The 18,331-nt window shown below is 31.8% G+C and overlaps 1 protein-coding gene across 1 annotated transcript; it reads right to left on the bottom strand.

The window, feature by feature from the left end:
• Window positions 1–1,185: 1,185 nt before the first annotated feature.
• On the bottom strand, window positions 1,186–2,785 carry LOC133328653 (protein krueppel; the record flags this gene model as incomplete). Its single annotated transcript, XM_061537199.1, has 1 exon — window positions 1,186–2,785. A coding segment is annotated over one exon (1,600 nt), but the record flags the coding sequence as incomplete, so codon positions are not given.
• Between the last annotated feature and the right edge of the window lie 15,546 nt (window positions 2,786–18,331).

Below are 18,331 nucleotides of genomic sequence, written 5' to 3'. Positions count from 1 at the left end.
ATTCAAATAATATTTTATTTTTTTTATTGGAAATATTTTTAACATTCTGAATTTTTATTTATTTTTTTAAATATTTTCATAAAATATTATTTGAATTTTATTATTCAAATAATATTTGTTTTAATCCCAATATTTCTTTAAACTTCCCACAAAAAATATTTTCTAAATCCCAAATTTCAAAATAAGAAGAAAAAACAAAATAAAAAGAGCACAAGGTTTTTTGTTTTAAATTCAAATAATTTGCCAATTATTTTTTTATTTATTTCAAATTTGTTTTCATTTTTTTTCTTCCATCAAATTCACACCTAAATCAATTGTAACTAATTTTTTCATTTCATTTCAAAAAAACAATAATAATAAGTATAAAAAAAACAATGCATTTTTTCAGTTTAAAATCAGTAGAAACAATTATTATTTTTTCAATTTTTCAAAAAATTAAACTTAAAGTTAATTTTGATTTGTTAAGAAACAAAAATTTCTTAAAGAATTTGTTTTTGATTTAAAAAAAATATATAAAACTACAACTTAAACAACTAATTAATAAGTAATAATAATAATTAAAAAAATATATAATTAATAATAAGGTTTGTTTGTCATATGTGCAATTTGTCAAAAAGGAAAATTAAAATGTTTGGTTTTATGTACAATTCAATTTGTGGGCTATATACAAATTCATTTCCTTTTTTGATTGGTTTAAATATATACAATCTTGAGGCAACGTTCAAATATAAAATAAAAAAAAATAAAAATAATAAAAAAGAACTTAAAAATAAAACTTAAAAATAAAATGGCACTGTTTGCAAGAAACCAAATTTCATTTTTCTTTGTACAATTTAAAATTTTTCTATGTGCAATTGATTGGTTTTTGGGTTTTTTGTTTTAACTTACGTTCTAGAAAAAATGTGATTTTTTTCGAGTTGTACTTGGGGATTTCATTTTTAGTTTTAGACCTGTTTTGAGTTGATGCGTCTGTGTGCAGGATGCATGCGTTTTTTTGGAGAGGGGGTTGGCAGCACAAAATTTTAGAAATTTTGCCCGAGTGTGGTGCGAACATTTCCATTTGATGGAGAATGCAAGATTTAGATTTGCTAATTAGATTTGGTTACAATCTTTGGGATTTGCGTCATGACTAAGAATTCTTGGAATTGTCTTCTTCGTTGTATGCTGAGGCTCTTATTGAGGCTCTTATTCCATACGCTCATGTTTGAGTTGTTGCTGTTGTTGGCGCATATACATGGTGGCAGCATCATCCAATTCATCCAAATCCAAATCGTCTTGCATCATGAGCATGGGTTCGGGGCTTTGGGCAGCCGATGAGGGATTCGAGGCAACATGGTTGCGTGGCGAATGCATGCTCAAATCCTCGGGTTCAGTTTGTTCGGGCATATCGCTGGGCACATGCATAATTTGTGGGGGAGGCAAGCGGAAGACACGGCGAATGTCATTTGCTTTGCGGAAACGCATGGCCTCAGTTTCATCGGTTTGGCTACCATCTTCGGACAAATCCAAAGGAGCTTCTTCTTCCATGTGAGAAATGCCGGCCAAGTGCATGATCGAATGGCTGACCAAGGATGGCTTGGTGACTTCCATTGATTCCTCAGAGCCATAGAAGGACTTTTGGTCACAGTTCATGATGTTGTAGTCACCGCTCATGGCTGGGCTCAAGGCTGGAGTGATGGGCGATTGAACACCGCACTTGTGGTTCATCAAGTGGTGGCGGCGTCTGAACTTCATGTGGCACTTCTCGCATTCGAAGGGCTTTTCACCATTATGGACCAACATGTGGGATTTCAATTGGTTGCTGTCGCTGAATTTACCATCGCAAATTTCGCAAGTGTAGGGCTTTTCGCCAGTGTGGACACGCAAGTGGCGACGCAAGTTAGCAACTTGAACGAATTGGCGATCGCAGTGCGAGCAGTGATAGGGTTTCTCGCCAGTGTGCAAACGCATGTGGGTCTTCAAATGGTGATCACGGGTGAAACGCTTGTGGCATTCGGGGCACTCGAATGGTTTTTCGCCAGTGTGGGTGCGTTCGTGGTTTTGCAAGACGTGCTTGTAGCCGAATGAGCGGGAGCAAATTTTGCAGGTGAAGCTCTTGTCACGGGAGGCACCATCCTTTTGACCATTACCGGCAGGGCTGGACACATCATGAGACGAGCTGTTGGGTGAGGAGCCAGATGAGGGTGGTGAAATGGGACCGGGCATGTTGTACATATCGCTGACACTCATTGACATTTCCATGCTGGGCGAGATCAAATCTTTCTTGACATTGATTTTGCGGGCTTTCTTGGCGGGCATGTCGCACTGCATCGAGGCCGTGGGTGAAGTCATGCTCAACGAGTGTTTGCCGCTGCTAGGTGTGTTCACATTGATGGGCGAGTGAGGTGAGGCAGGTGGTGAGTGAGGGGCTCCCATAGCTAGACCGGCGGCGGCGGGATTGCCAGCGGCCCAGGAACCGAACAATGTGGCGGGATGATGAGGGAACAATGTGGAGGCCAATGTGGACATGGGTAATTGGGCGGCCATGAAGGCAGCTGCTGCTTGGCGGTTGGCAGCCAACAATTGTGTGGGTGAGAGCATGCCGAAGGCAGAGGCTGCGGCGGCTTGTTGTAGACCGGGATACATGGCTGTGTTGGCGGATGTATTGGCAGACATGGGTGGCGATAACGATAATGAACGATCAACTTCTTCACGCTGTTGCATGCCAGCTAATGCGGCGGCTAGTGCTAAAAGGAAAAGAAATAGGAAAATATAAGTTAGTAATGTTTGATATAAATTTTTAATCCTTCGATGATTGGGATTTTGTGCAATTGTTTTTTAATATTTGTTTTTTTTTTAATTTCTTAATACTTACTTCTTGTTTGAGCGTCTTGTAGCAGTGATATAGCCATAGTATGTGTTGTGTGTGTGGGGGGTTTGTTTGGTTTTTTAGCAAATTTTTATTTCGTGTCAAAAACACGAAATTTTTTTGTTGTTGTTCACAAAATAATCCTTGGGTTTGGTTTTTTTGCGTAAATCCTTGTTGTTTGTACTTTGTTGTAATTTAAAAAAAGTTATTCACAATTTTCTTTTTTGTTTAAAGAAAATGAGGTATTTTTCGGTTATGTGAGAGGTATTTCACGTTCTTGTTATGTTTTTTTTTTCGTAAATCCGTTTTTGTTTTTCTTAAGACACTAAAAAATGTTGTTTTATTTTTTGTGTTTCTTAGATGTCTTCGTCTTGAGGTTTGTTGGAGAAATGATATGCTCAGTAGGCAATCCTTGTATTTTATACACTTTTTAAATATCCTTTTTTGGGGGTGATGATGATGTGTGTGTTTGAGTTTGGAGTAAAAATATCCTTTTTGTTTGTGGCGATGTTGTTGTTGTACAATACTCGATTATAAAATATTACGTTACACTTTTATTTATTTCTTTTTTAACTTAGTTATAAAAATTATTTTATGTGAGTTAATGTTGTGTGAGTGTGTTTGTTGTATATTTTATAATGTTATATTTTTCTGTTTGGTTAATTCTTAGATGATGATGTTCTCTGTTAAAGAAGCAAATCACAACTGATACTTTCACTGTGCTCAGTCAGAGTATATGTACTCTTCGCTCAGTGGTAGATGGTTATGCTCATTTTCCCTAACAACCCTCACACAACAAACCCTTGTTTGCTTTCTTCGTACACACGCACGCACACACAGGCACATCCACTCAACAATGAAATGCACTCTTCCGTTTATTGGGTTACTCTCAGGCAGGCGTGTGTGTGAGTCCGTGTGTTTTGTTACTCTTCTCTCTCTTTCGTGTATTTTGTATGGGCACTCTCTTAGCGACCGTGTTTGTGTGTGCGTGCCTTTTTTAATAGGAAACAGGTAGTTTTTTCACTCACATCTCTTTGTTTTTTCTTGGTTGGGTGTTTTTTTGTTGCTTGATCCGTCTCCGAGTTCCTTTTTTGTCTACCTACCCTTTTTGTTATGTAAATTTGTAACGTCTGTGTAATTGTTGTTGTATTTCTCCTTTTCCGTAGGTGCTGTATAATTGTTGTTGTGCTTAATCTTAGTGGCTTTACAATTACAAAAAACTAGAGTAGCCTGTTTTATTTTTTTTTATTACACTCGTCATAAAAATGCCTGTAGTTAAAAGTCATGTTTGGTCGTTTATTGTTGTTGTTATTTTAAGATTTCCTTGAAGGGGAAATTACATGTAGAAGAATATTACGTCAATTTTTATGATTTGTTGAATATACATAATTGTAACGCGTGAGGATGTTGTGGAATATTAGAAAATTTCATAATTTTAGTTTTGTAATTTAAATTTAATTGAAATATGAAATCAAAGGGAATCCGATATTTATTAAGTGTGAATTTAGTATTTTGCAATATTATTATCACATTGTAAAATATATATTTACAAATATAAGTTGAAGGAAAAAATTGAATTTTCATTTTTAATCCTTATAAAGATTGACAGGAATTTCTCAGAGAGTTAAAAATATTATTTTTTTAGTTTCTGTGGGCGAGAGATTAACAAATGTTCAGCGTATCAAGTGTGAATTAGTATAGAAATACAAAGACATTTTTGAAGGAAAAAATTAAAATAACATTTTAAAACTATTAATAATTAAAATAATATTAATAAAAAATAATATATTAAGTGAAGGAAAACGGTTTCTATGACAGTAGATCTAAAAAATTCAGCACATTAGGAATTATGCATTTTTTGGTTTAGAGAATATTGGACTTGTCTTAGCTCAAACGTCTTTAAAATCTGGTGTTATATGTAGTATTTTATGAAATATCAATTTGAGGTCGTATTACTACGGAAAATTTAATGGAGTTAAAGATATAAAAAATATCATTATTAAATTTTCTATGAAATCTAGAAGAAAATATCTTCGGGGAATGAAAATTTAAATATGTGATTTCGGAGAGTATATGAGATTTTTAATATTATTTTTTTCAATCAGGGAGATATATGACTTAAATGATTTAATATATATTAGAAAATATTATTCTGAAGAAGTTAGGACTGGCTGAAAATATAATTTATATATGAATACGTTAGAAAATATTTTGCTGACACAAAATCATTCATTATTGATTAAAATATGACATTTTTGAAACTTATTATTATTTTTTCTAATCCTACAACAACTTTTTTTATTTTATTATTTTTTGGAATTTATCTCAAGATAAATATAAAACAAAAATAAAGTTAAATAAATACGCATAATATTTTTTCATATAATTAATAAATAATTTAATATTTTACTAAATTCCTAATTTTCATACGATTTTGAAATCGTTCATTTCAATACAAATTTTTTAATAAAATCACACAAAACATTTTTTACATAAATTTTATTATATTGAATAAAGATTGTTATTTAATGAATTTATTTCTTCTTGAAATTTAAATAAGAAAGATTACTTGCTCATTTAATTTATATTTGTATAAGATTAGCATTTTTTAGAATCATTTGTTCATAATATTAATAGGGTTTATTATTAAATTAATATAATATTAAATATGTAGCATTTTTCCTACAAATTTTGACTTAAAATCCCTATCAAAAATTCAATATTCATTAAAAAATAAACACGTCAAAAATAATTTTTTGTGAAAGTATATTTTTGACACATAAACATTTTAATTTTTAGGAATTATTTTGTAAAATATTGTAGATTTATAATAAAATAGAAATATTTTATAAAATAGAATTAACAATGTTTATTGTATTAAAAATTTGTACATTCTGCAAGTTCTGGTACATTTTGTTAAAAACATGGTTACTTCATATCTTTATGTTTTAGAATATTATTGTAAAAAAATTACATATTTTTCTAAGATCCTAATATTTTCCCTATAAATTTCCCCTTAAAATTCAACCAACAAAAACTCAACAACATTTTTCCTTTTTATTATTAATACTACTTGACTACAACAGAAATAATTCACTCACTACAACAACAAAAATAATTAGAATACAACTCATGCCTTCCTATTCAAGGCATTAAACATACAACCCACCAGCCATCCATCAAATACATGAATAGGGCCCCCTTTTTGTGTTTGCTCCAAGCATAATGAGTGAGTAAATAGGTTTCTTCTTTCTTATTAAACAACAAAAGGAGACATGCAAGCAACCAACAACAACATCAAAGACCCAGCATAACTAATACATTGTCTTGCTGAACTTCGGTTTTTTATCTCAGTGTACGTACAAAACACCATTTATGTAAATAATACGCACACTACAAATACATTGGAGTCAGTCGGTGTTTTATTTTTTGGCTCTCCTCGTTATTCTCTCTCTGTAATTTTCCCCCAAAAAAAGAAAATCATTCATTTGCCGCCTTAAGCAGTTCAGTTCCTCTTTCTTTTACGTTGCGAGTTTGCTGCTGTCGCTGTTGCGTTCGTGTAAAGGGCGCACACTCGTTACGTTGAAATTGTATAGTCCATCGTGTTTATGTGATGCTCACGAGTTGTAATACTTCTCGTATATAAGACACACATAATGATAAGTCGTAATACAATCAACCATACATAGAGACAGACGACACAGGAGCATACCAGTGTCTTTTGTTGATGTTCAATGTGGGTCCATGCGGAAACAACAACAACAACAGCACATGGCAGCAGAGAGGCTCCCTTTTTTGTTGTTTGCCGTTGTTGCTATTCATCCCCTTTTTACGGCTGGTTCGTGAAAGAGTGCCACTTACTGAAGTGAAATTGGAAGTGTGTGTGTGTGTGCGTGGAAGAGTACTACACTGCTCTCGTACTCTTTCCTACAGCCGAATGATGAGTATTTCCGTTTATCAAAAAACGCAGAAAAGGGAAGTAATGGGTATAATGGAATTTTTGTTGTTATTTTTGTATATTGCAGAAGGGGAGTTGAAATGAGTGGAGTAAAAAAACTGAGTGATTTATTTCAAATGTTTACAAAGGAGAAATTGAGTGATGAGGAAAAAGGGGAAATATATAGAAAGCGAGTAAGGGGAAATTGTATGAAGAATATAATTTAAATTAAAATATTTTAATTATGAATTATATAAAAATCTTTTTATTTAGTAAAAAATTTCAATTTTTATTACATAACTCTTTTTATGGATTTTATTAAGCAAATTAATTTTATTAGTTTTTTAGGGTAGTACCACTCTACCTCTTTGTTGTTTTTTACCACAGGTAATAAAAAACTGTGGTCAGTTTTTTATCATGCATTTTTTACAACTTTTATGACACTTCCTTTTTTATCGCCAAACCCTTTCTTCGCCCACATAAAAAACAGCCCTGCAGTTTTTTACCAACTACCTTACTTCCTTTTTGGGTGTGTGTATTTTTAACCATAGTTTTTTATAATTTTATGATCTTCCGTTTGACTTTTTTACCGCATACATTATGAGTTAGTTCCTTAGACATGTGGTGTTGAAGGTGTTGTTGTTGCTACTCTTGTTCTCGTCTCCCAGCAGGTCATTTTTTAGGTAATTATTTAAAAATGAGGAACAAAAAATATGTAATGCAAGGACATTTGCCTGAGTAAGTGCGTGTGACCCTGTTCTAAGTTGTTGTTGGTTTTTGTTGTTCTTTTTGTAAGACATGTTGTCTAGTAGTGTATGGTAGTTGTTTTTAGAGTAGTGAAGTTCACTTAGAAACTAATTTGCTAGTTTTTTCTCTTGGTTTTAAGGAAGCTATTAATAGCTGTTGTTATTATTTTCTTGATCATTAATGTTATCAGTGACTAACCTTTATGCTTGGTTAGTGTTGGTTACTAGAAGCAGTGAGTTTTTAGATTACTATTTTCGGTGATGGAGTGAATCATCATGGGATAGTAAATTTCCACTTTCTAATATTGTTAAGGAAAATGACTTACAATATCATCCCAAAATAAATTGGTAAAAAATAGTAAATTTTTTACAGCAGATATTTCATCAACGGAATTAAAAATTTAATATTTCTAGTGTAATTATCAGAAAATTTGCAAACATAAACAATAATCTATAAAATGTTTAGAAAAATATAAATTGAAACATTTTTCATTAAATTTCTTTCCATATTTTCTATTTGAAAATAATAGCCAGTTAAGCATTAAAATTAATGATATATGTTTTTTTGTTTAAATGTAGAATAATTTAAAAAATATTAAACTGAAGTATTTTTATTTATTTAATTGTGTCTCTCTTGTATTTGTCTTTGAAAACCCAGATCCAAAAATGTTTTTATAAAAAACATATTTATAAATTTGTAGTTCCACAAAGTTTTTGGTAAGAACCGCTTAATAGAATAAGAAGTTTTAAAACTGAAAATTAAAATGATTGTAATAAAATAATATATGGAATTAAAACAATGGGTATTTAAAGTGATAAAATCAAGTGTCTTGGTACAGATTAAGTCTCAAAAAATTATAAGAAATTATTCATAAAAAAATTATAAGAAAGATTCATAAAAAGTAATACTGAGCTGAAGAAATTTGTTTTTATAACATTTATTTCACACAAATTTGAATATTGGCAGACTTTGTATAGCAAATAAAAAAAAATGAAATTCATTCAATTAAAACCCCGCTCATATTAATAATAAATATGAAAATATCCTATGGTTGAAGTTACTTTAATTTGTTTTTTTTTTTCAAATTTACAAGAAAATAATGCCTCATATGTCATTCTGTAATATACAATATTGAACTAAAAAAATATTCCTTAAAATTTGAAGTTTTCCCTTGCCAAATTTTGTATGCCACATTCTTAAAATAAATCTAAAATTGTAAATCCGCAATATTTTGAATACGAAATTTTTAATTTTCCTATTTTTTGCTATCATTTAGAATACTTTAACTTTTTCTTTTATAATTTACATCTTCACAAAAAACTCATCTTCAAAAACATAAATCTATTATTCTCAATTATTCGAGACAATATGGAGTTAACGTGTTATAGAGCCAATTTTTTCTCTGGAGAATAAAATAAATGACAAAGGAAATAAATAAGAAGCAAAAAGATTTCACAATATTTCCTCATAAAAATATGATATAGTGCAAATTTATTAATAACAATAATAGCTATTTGAAATGTAAATGTGATACGATAATTCAACAAAGCAATTCAATTTTACAAATGCTCTTTATTACAATTTTTTTGATATCACCTAAGTTCATTTCCCATATTAAAAAATATATCTCCTTAGCAAAAAAATTTCCAACTTTAATGACTCATTCTATGTTTCATTTAAAACTAATTATTTCACCTAATGAAGTTCCCAAATTTAATCTACCACAACAACACCAAGAAACAGAAGAAAAAAACACAAACCAACTAAAACTAAAATCCCTCTTATCAACACCCAAATTAAAAAATAAAAACACAAACACACAAAAATTAAAAATCAAGACATTTCCCCCTTATCAATTACAAATCTACCCATCAAAAAACAATTTTTTGTGGCCCTGTTGATTCTTCCCTACAAAAAAAAAAAAAAAAAACACACAACACTCAAAGTGACCATTTTGAAAACCATACCGAAAAAATGCATCTCATTGATTGCAAAATATTTATCGAAAAAAATTAAAATATTCTTTCCCCTGCCACAAAAAACGACCCCTCTTAACCTATCTTTAAGACAACAAAAAATTGATTCTTTTAAAAAACTAGGTAAGATTAATTGAAAACTAATTGTGTAAACATGCTTCTGGCATGCGTCACCCCTCAGAGGAAGAAAAAAGTCAAGAAAAAACTACAAGACGACACCCAAATGAATCATAGGGGGTAAAAAGTAAATCTTAAAAAACACAAAATTATGCAATTCAGGTAAAAAATCAGGGCCACGAAAAAATCAACCCTTTTAGGGTCACAAGCAGAAAAAATGCTGTTGCGCAAAAAAGCAACAGGAAACTAACTCTTTCCTCTTTTCTTCCCATACTGTCCACTTTTTACAATTCTTTTTTTAGTTAAATTTAAAGAAAATCATAAAAAAGTCACATAACAAAAACACCAACAACAAGAAGAAGTCTCCTAGGGAAGTAAATGTTTTTGCGTTTTGACTTTTTAATGATTGTTTTATGGTCTCCATGGGTGTCATCGTGATGTTACACACTACACACATAACGAAAGACGACATGAACCGCCGTTCGTACTTCAACGACAGCACAAATGTGTCCTTGTCAGCATTTGTGTTTTTGAAAAACGACTCCTTTTTAGGTAGTCCCTTTGACTACCACTACCCTTCATCCAACCCTGGCCGGGGACAAAACAAAAGAATTTTGCATATTTCAAAAATTGTTCGGCTGTCCATGACTTGAAAACAATAGCCATGTTATTGTCCTTCCTTCCTAGCTGTGTGTGTGTGCGTCAATGTCTCTTCTGGGTTCTATTGTCATTTTGTCACAAAAATAAAGAGAAAAATTTAGTCCTTTTCTTTTCATTTCTTCACTTAAAATCTTTGTGGAAAACTGACCGTTACATTTGGCTGGCTGGTTACGTATATCTGTCTGTCTGCCGTCTTGGCTATACATTGTTCTAAGATTTGGTATTTTTGCCAAAGGCAAACCATAAAACTTAAAGACAATAGTTTGGAAAAAAGGTAACGATCGTGTGGTAGGGTCACAAAATTTAGTTTCTCGTCCTTCTTCTCCTTTTTGTGTTAGCAAATATTACGTAAAACTTAATCATTTTTCTTAATCTGTTCACGTTTTTCACTTCGTTTTCCTGGAGAAAAACAAAATACAATAGACAGTTTTGAAATAGTTTCTGCTAGACAATAGCCAATGACAATGGTGGTTGGTTGGTTGATGGGCTACTATTTCGTAATATTTTGAATTTTTGTCATCGACGCCGTATCATTAGAAATGATCGCGAGTAAAAGAGGGAGAAAGATAGAAAATGTCCTTTAAATTTGAATTTCAAAGGAATTCGAGATTTATGATCCGTTGCATAATTTTTTCCATTGAAAAAGTATTGAAATGTTATGTAACTATGGCAGGAAATGAATTTCTATGGAAAAAGAACTCTTCTGCTATGCAAATTCGCGTCTGCATTGAAGATCCTTTTATAAGCCTCTTTGTTCTTTTAATGGAAAATAAAATAACGAAGATTTCATTTTAATTTCAGACATGATTTGGTTTGATTTTCAATTTTGAAAAAAGTTAAAAGGAAGTAATTAAAATCATTTCCAGATAGGGCAAAGCTGAAACTCCCCTGTCAATTGAGACTTCAAAATTTCACAATAAAGTTAGCATAGGAATATATCCTTACAAATAGAATAAAAAACTATATCAAACCAAATCACACTATCAAGGTACTTAAGGGAATTTACTATACTCAGGAGTTCCCTTACAAAAAATAGAAATCATTCTAAATGATTCGATGAATTTTGTGAACCGATCCGATTTAAATACCATGACTACAACTTTCTTTAAACCGCCAATATTTCGGCTGATACTTCTTTCTTCTGCCTTGTTCTTAAGGGCTCAGGAGGGTCAATGATTTTTTTTGTGAAAAGTATGAGAGCTGTACCAAAAACGTGAACCGATCCGATTTAAATACCATGACTACAACTTTCTTTATATCCTTTAAAACCATTATTAAAACTTACACTCCTTGCCCGTAACCCTTAAAAATCCAGGCTTGTTTTTCTGATCCTGTAGTTCTGCATTCAGACTAATAGTCGAAAAAATTTTAAATAACGTTAGTCCACAGGCATGTACACGTTTAAATTTTATTGCTTGCGATTTAAGATCAGACCTCCTTTCAAATTTTAACTCTACTTTACTTATACACTATCCACATTCTTTCATCGACCTTGTGCATGTTTGTAGTCCGCTGGTTTAAAAACTCATTAGCATTGCAAGATATTTCCCTAGATTTCTAAATCAAAGGGTTTTTTAGTCCCACTGATTTATTCGAAAAATATCCGCAGCTTTTCCTTGTCTTAACTGTGCAGAATATTGAAGTTCTCTTTTTGGTGTTATCCTTTTCAGAAATCCCTGGGCATCCATTCGAAATCAAATATTTAAGAATAACACTGGCAAAGTATTTTCTCAGATTTATAAGCTTGTGATTTAAGAATGGAATCCTTTTCTTTTACTTAACCACATTTGCATTCCCTCGCTTTATCCTTGAGTGGTTTAAAAACTCATTAGTAACTGCACATTTTCTTGTGGATTTTTAATCGAAAGGGTTTTTTAGTCCAACTGATTTGTATTAAATATATCCGCAGCTATTCCCCGATTCACTCTCTTTCTCTAAAATTCTACGAGCCAGGCGAAATCTTAAGTAATATCCACTGAAAATGCCATTACTCAATGATGGTTAATGTTAAGTAAAGGCCTGACTGAATTCTAAATGAATGATCTGGACAGGGAGGATTTGTGACCAACTAATCCAGGCTTTAATCCAGCGAAACTATCCAACGTATTTATTCGTCTCTGGATATGCAGCGAAAAATTTGAGAATGGAAATCATGGGTAATTTTTAACTGATAAAACCATCAATAGAAGAAATGGTTTTCTGAATCAAGAGGTACATTAGTGGGATAAACCATCTATAGAATAAATAAGAAGCTGAATCAAGAGAATTTGAGAATGGAAATTTTGGGTAATTTTTACATATAATCATATCATTAGAAATCAAAAAGTTTGTAAGAATCAGGCGAACTCTTAATTTGTTTCATAACATTATTCTGAAATTTACCATCGTGCATTAAAAAGGTCCTTCAAATTCAATACGTTAAAAATCCTAGTTTTTTCTCCAAAAAATTCACTCTTATTTTTCTTATATGAAATATATACTTTGCAACCATAGTTAAAATTTACTCTCCCTTCTCATAGTCCTTAAAATACAGACTATTTTTTTCCTTTTTTCCGAATTAAAACCAATATTTTAGAACAACTCTAGTCCGCAGGCATGTACACGTCTAAATTGTAAGCTTGCGATTTAAGACCAGAACTCCTTTCTAACTTTACTGATTCCCTAGTAGATTTTCCTCTCATCCATGTCCATTTCTGTAGTCTCCTGATTTAAATACTCATTAGCCTAGACCAGTTGTATTAAATACAAGATATTTCCCAATATTTTCAAATCAATGGGTCTAACTGATTTATTCGAAATATATCCACTACTTTGTCCAGACTTAACTTTGCAGAATACTCAACTATCTTCTTTACAGAAATCCCTGGGCACGTTTAAATCCAATATAGTAGAACAACATGGATAAATATTCTACTTTGGTTAACAAAACTAACGAAAACTTTCTCTATATCCATGGATATTTTAAGCTTGTGATTTAAGAATGGAATCCTTCCATTTTACTTAACCACATTTGCATTCTCTCGCTTTATCCTTGGGTGGTTTAAAAACTCATTAGTAGCTGCACATTTTCTGGTGGATTTTTAACGAAAGGGTTTTTTAGTCCAACTGATTTGTATTAAATATATCCGCAGCTATTCCCAGTCTCCATATCTCTCTCTCTCTCTAAAATCCTAGGAGCCAGGCGAAATCTCATGTAAGTCTCTTAAGTAATATCCAAAAATTAGCCACTATTGAGTAAAAAGGCCTGACAATTTCTTAATCAATGGACTGGACATAGACGATTTGTGGCCGTTTAATCCAGGTTTTGATCCCTCGAAACTATGCAACGGATTTATGTAATTCCGGATAAGAAGAAGAACATTTGAAAATGGAAACCATGGGTAATTTTTGACTGAATATTATATATAAAGAATGAAAATATCAATAGAATCAATTTGTTTGATTCGAAAGTTACAGTTTTGAAGACCCAGGGAATATTTTTAAACATATCCTGGTAGTCACGCGTAACCATAAGTATTTTTTTTTTAGAAAATATCCTGAAAATAGTCCTTATTGAATCGTTCTGAGTTGGACATATATCATTTGTGGACCATGAATTGTAATCTGTCATCCCTCTACCGATTTATTTATCAAACCTCAGCCTATTTTCCTTAGATGTTCAATCTATTATTCTCTAATATTTCTCTTGAAAATGTATAAAAGTTGTTCCCCAAGACACCATATATTTCCTATATTTTCCTTGTTCCAATAACTGAGGTTTTCCCAAAATAGAAATAAATATTCTAAAAATATGTCTCTCTCTCTCTCTCTCTGGGGAAAAGTGTCCTTAAAATCTATAAAATCTTTAACTTCAAAATTCAAATACATTCATAATCAGCAAGAAAAGGCAGAAAATATGATAACCTACTCCACTATGGAGATATACAAGGATAATCAAAGGATCTTATGGCAACGCATTATAAGTGTTATAAAGTAGCTTAAATAAAAATACTACGGTAAAAAAATGGGTCTTTGGTGCATAATTTCTCTTTTAATTCGAGCATTTTCCACAAGATTTCCCGAACATTACGTCTTGTCATTGTCATCATTGAGATTTAGAGCAAGGGATTTTCCTAGATTTTTCCAATACTCAAGTAAAGATTTACTTAATGAAATTTTCTTCACATTTAGAGTAAAAGTATGCCAAGCGAAAAACTGCCATCTCCAAAGTAACCACAAATCGCCAGTTTAAATCGTTCACAAATCTCAAGAGATTTACATTTAAATCTTCTTCTCCTTGTGTAAGTTTTCCATTGCGCTACTCAAACAACATGCAAATGTCCTGTGTGCGGGTGCGCCATATTACGCTAGTGAGCGCGCACACACAGGATTTACATGACCGCCGTTGGCTTAAAGCCTGGATTAGTTGGCCTCAAATCACGTATGTTTAGAGCATAGATTTTGGTTAGTGTTGTTTTAGCCGTATTTTACTCAATGATTATGGTTAATTTTAAGTAATATTTTTTGATTTTAAGTAAAAATAGTTTCTAGTGGATGGATATTACTTAAAGGAAATTGCTTAAGTGGCGAGTGGAAAAGTAGCGGATATATGTGAGGACTACGAAAACCCTTTGATTAAAAATCCAGGGAAATATTTTTAAAATATTCTTTGCTAATGAGTTTTTAAGGCAGCAGACTAAAATAAATACCCGCAGGATAAAATGAGAGTGGATAAGAAGAGAATGTAATACTGGCTAAGTAAAACGAAAGAGTTTAAGTTAAGAGAATGTTCCTTTTTAAGCTTATGATTAAAGTGTAACGATATTTTTCTTATTTTTACCAGCCTCTGCTTAGAAAAATTTGTCTAGTGCTCAGTACATTTTTGTTATTTTAGAAAATTGTATTCTTTGGGAAAGAGAGGGATTCACGGGAAAATTTGGACGAAATCTCAGAGATTTTATTAAAAAAAAACTATTTCAAGGTTCCCACTCAATTTCAAGGTCAACACTTTCTTCTATTCCAATTTTTTCGGGTTTATTTAGTTGTTGTTAATATTAGAACATTTTAACAACAAATATAAATGTTTGTTGTTGTCATCACTAACTGATAACAATTCTTTCTATTTTTATTATTAGTGTATGACATTAGCTATGCCAAACATTGTTTTGATGCTTCTTGGCAGCTGCCGATAATGCATTTGTAAAATATGTTTTTCTTTAGAAAATCTTCTGTTTTTTTCATAAATCTCTATTGTATTCTCAACCTTTTCGTCACCCCCTCGTAGAGATTAGCACCAAACATTAATTTTTGCTAATGCAAAAATCACCAAAAATGTTATCACAGTGTCCAACAGCATTGAACCAGATATTTCAGCTAGCGGAATGCAAATATTTTGGCAAAGTATTAAAGAAAAAATTCAAATCTCTCTTATGGGTAAAGGTTTAGGAGGTTTATCGCCAAAAACCAATGAAGAGAAAGAAAGAAAAATCCGCAAAAATTTGCAATATTTGTTTTATTGCTGGGTGGTTAAGTAAATCCGAAAAAGTGAATGAAAGAAACTGATAAGGCATTTTTTCAGATGTGTTTTAATATTGAAAAGGCTTATATTATCTATAAGAAAATTTTGTTATTTTGAAAAGAAATTTGCAAATTTATTTTGAAATTGTTATCAATGATAAGAATTTCGAAATTAAATCGAATTATTTTTTTATTATTATTTTTATTATTTTTTGTGAGGAATACAAATATGTAATTTTTCCCTGAGATTTGGAAAAGTTATTCATGATCATGTAAAATAAAGACAGAACATTAATTATATGTTAGATCTCATAAATACTTAACTTGCAGTTGGAAACACGAAGTCTCAAAATATTACGGTATGGTAAAGAACCTTTAAAAGTCCTGTTAAAAAAAAATAATTAAAATTTTGAACAAAATCTCTTAATTTCGACCAAAAATACTACTCGGTAGAGATTGGACACAGTACGCGTCGATGTTACTGTACGAAATCCCAAATCTAAAGAATACCATGAACAACAAAGGGGGGGATAAGCGGCGAGGACATTACCCAGGAAATGTTGGACACGGTCCGCCACGAAGAATTTTTCCAAAATATTATCCAGAAGATTTTGTACACTTTATCATACAAGCAAACTTACAATTGAGGCATCTCCTGAACTACGCATTAATTTTTCGTGATGCTAGGGTATACCATACTATGTGTACCGTCATAACCATTAAAAAATTACCCTGGTTGGGTATCCAAATGATACGTTGCTTTTCGTCTTTCGAAGCCAGAAAAATAAATTTTAGTGTGCTCCTCAGAGGACCAGTAGTCACATGACATGTTTTGCACAAGCTATAATTTCGGCTTCGAAATGTTTCTTCCACGAACAACTTTAATTAGATTTGGCTTGTCTTCGAAGATCCAACACAACACATTATGGTACGTCAAAGTGTATTTAGTACACTTATATGCCAGAATAAGAAGGTGAGGTGCTGGTCGGCAAATAGCTTGTAAATATCACCAAATATTGTCCATGCTCGGAATATAAAACCGCAGAGTTCTGTGGTAGTTGTGTAAGGTATCGTATGGTCGGCCCCGTCCGAATATACTGCTGCGCTCACTGGTTGCCAAATTACTTTGGGCTACTTGACATTTTGGCCTTTTTTAAATCGATTGTCAAATTGTCCACCGATCGCCTCTTGTTGGGAAAATGATCGCGTCGAATGTTGGCAAAATTATCGTACGAAAATATTTTTACCTTAATTCCGCATTTGTGGCAAATAGATATTTCAAGTCACTGTAAGCAACACAACACATGGTAGTACGTCAAACCGTACGGAGTACGTTTATGCTGAAAGATTAGAAAATTTCCAATAGAAATGTCATAGTAGGCCACGTAACACGCCAAACAATTTAAAAAAAAAAAATAGTTCTATTTTTCAAATCCAAAATTTTATATGTGATAACTATATTACTCAAAACAAATAAAAACCGAAAATAGCCCATAATGTAAGGCATTTTAAAACAATAGTAAAAAATACTTAGAAAACATAAATACAACTACAACTTCTATGGAACGTGGCCTATACAAACTTCTTAAAAAAAGGTGACACGAGATTACAAATTTCGGTGACACCCAAAAAACTTGTTGCATATAATAAACCATCGACAAAACATTTTTAATGTAAAGATTCTTCAAGAAGCGTGTCAATTAAAAAAACTGACCATAAAAATCGTAAAGTGGCTGACAAAGGAAAAAAGATACCTATTTTAAGGGTCATATAAGGGTTTATAAAAAGTGTCTTAAATTAAAAAAAAAAAACAATAACAAAAAATTATCTTATAAAACAAAGTTAAATGGGGATGTCTTAAAAATAAAAATAAATCATCCCTGTATTATTTGACACATTTTTGCGCTGAACCAACATAACATTATTTTTTTGCAATCTTTTATACAGGCACTAACACTTATACCCTTCCTTTTGATTTGAAATGATATTTTCCCTTAAAAATTAACTAAATATCACTTAAAATCCATCAAAACCCTCAATACTCCCTCATAGTTTCCCCCTTTTCCAATGAAAATCCCTTCTCCAAATAAACAAACAAGAAAGAAAAAACACTTTCATAACAGATAATAACAACAGCAAACATTTGTAGGACACAAATAAAAAACAAAATGAAAACAAAAAACTCACGCATGAACACACTCAACAACAACAAAAACACAGAAAAAACTGCCGGCAATAAAAAAGTGGGTTACGCATGCGCTGAAAGTAGGACAAACCTCAGTTTTTTTCAAAAGGAAGTTAACATTGCGGTGAAAGAGTTTATTAACACTTTCACTATAAGGGTTGATAACAGGATAAAAAAAACACGCACACACACTCTCGTCTATGAGTTATTTGCCCACACATTAATGACAGTGATGATGAGGATGTTCGATTTTTTTCTAACAATTTGTAACACTTGAGTATCATCATTCTGGCTGACAAATACATTTTTTATTGCGCAAATTTTTTTGTTGACTGATCAAAAAAAAGTGATAAAGGGGTGGAAGG

The sequence above is a fragment of the Musca vetustissima genome, unplaced genomic scaffold (genome assembly GCF_032173495.1).
Source record: "Musca vetustissima isolate MV318-11 ecotype Yass unplaced genomic scaffold, APGP_CSIRO_Mvet_v1 utg51126, whole genome shotgun sequence".
In the NCBI taxonomy this organism is placed as follows: domain Eukaryota; kingdom Metazoa; phylum Arthropoda; class Insecta; order Diptera; family Muscidae; genus Musca; species Musca vetustissima.
The sequence above is the reverse complement of the archived record's forward strand: the minus strand, read 5'-3'. Positions and strand labels throughout refer to the sequence as shown.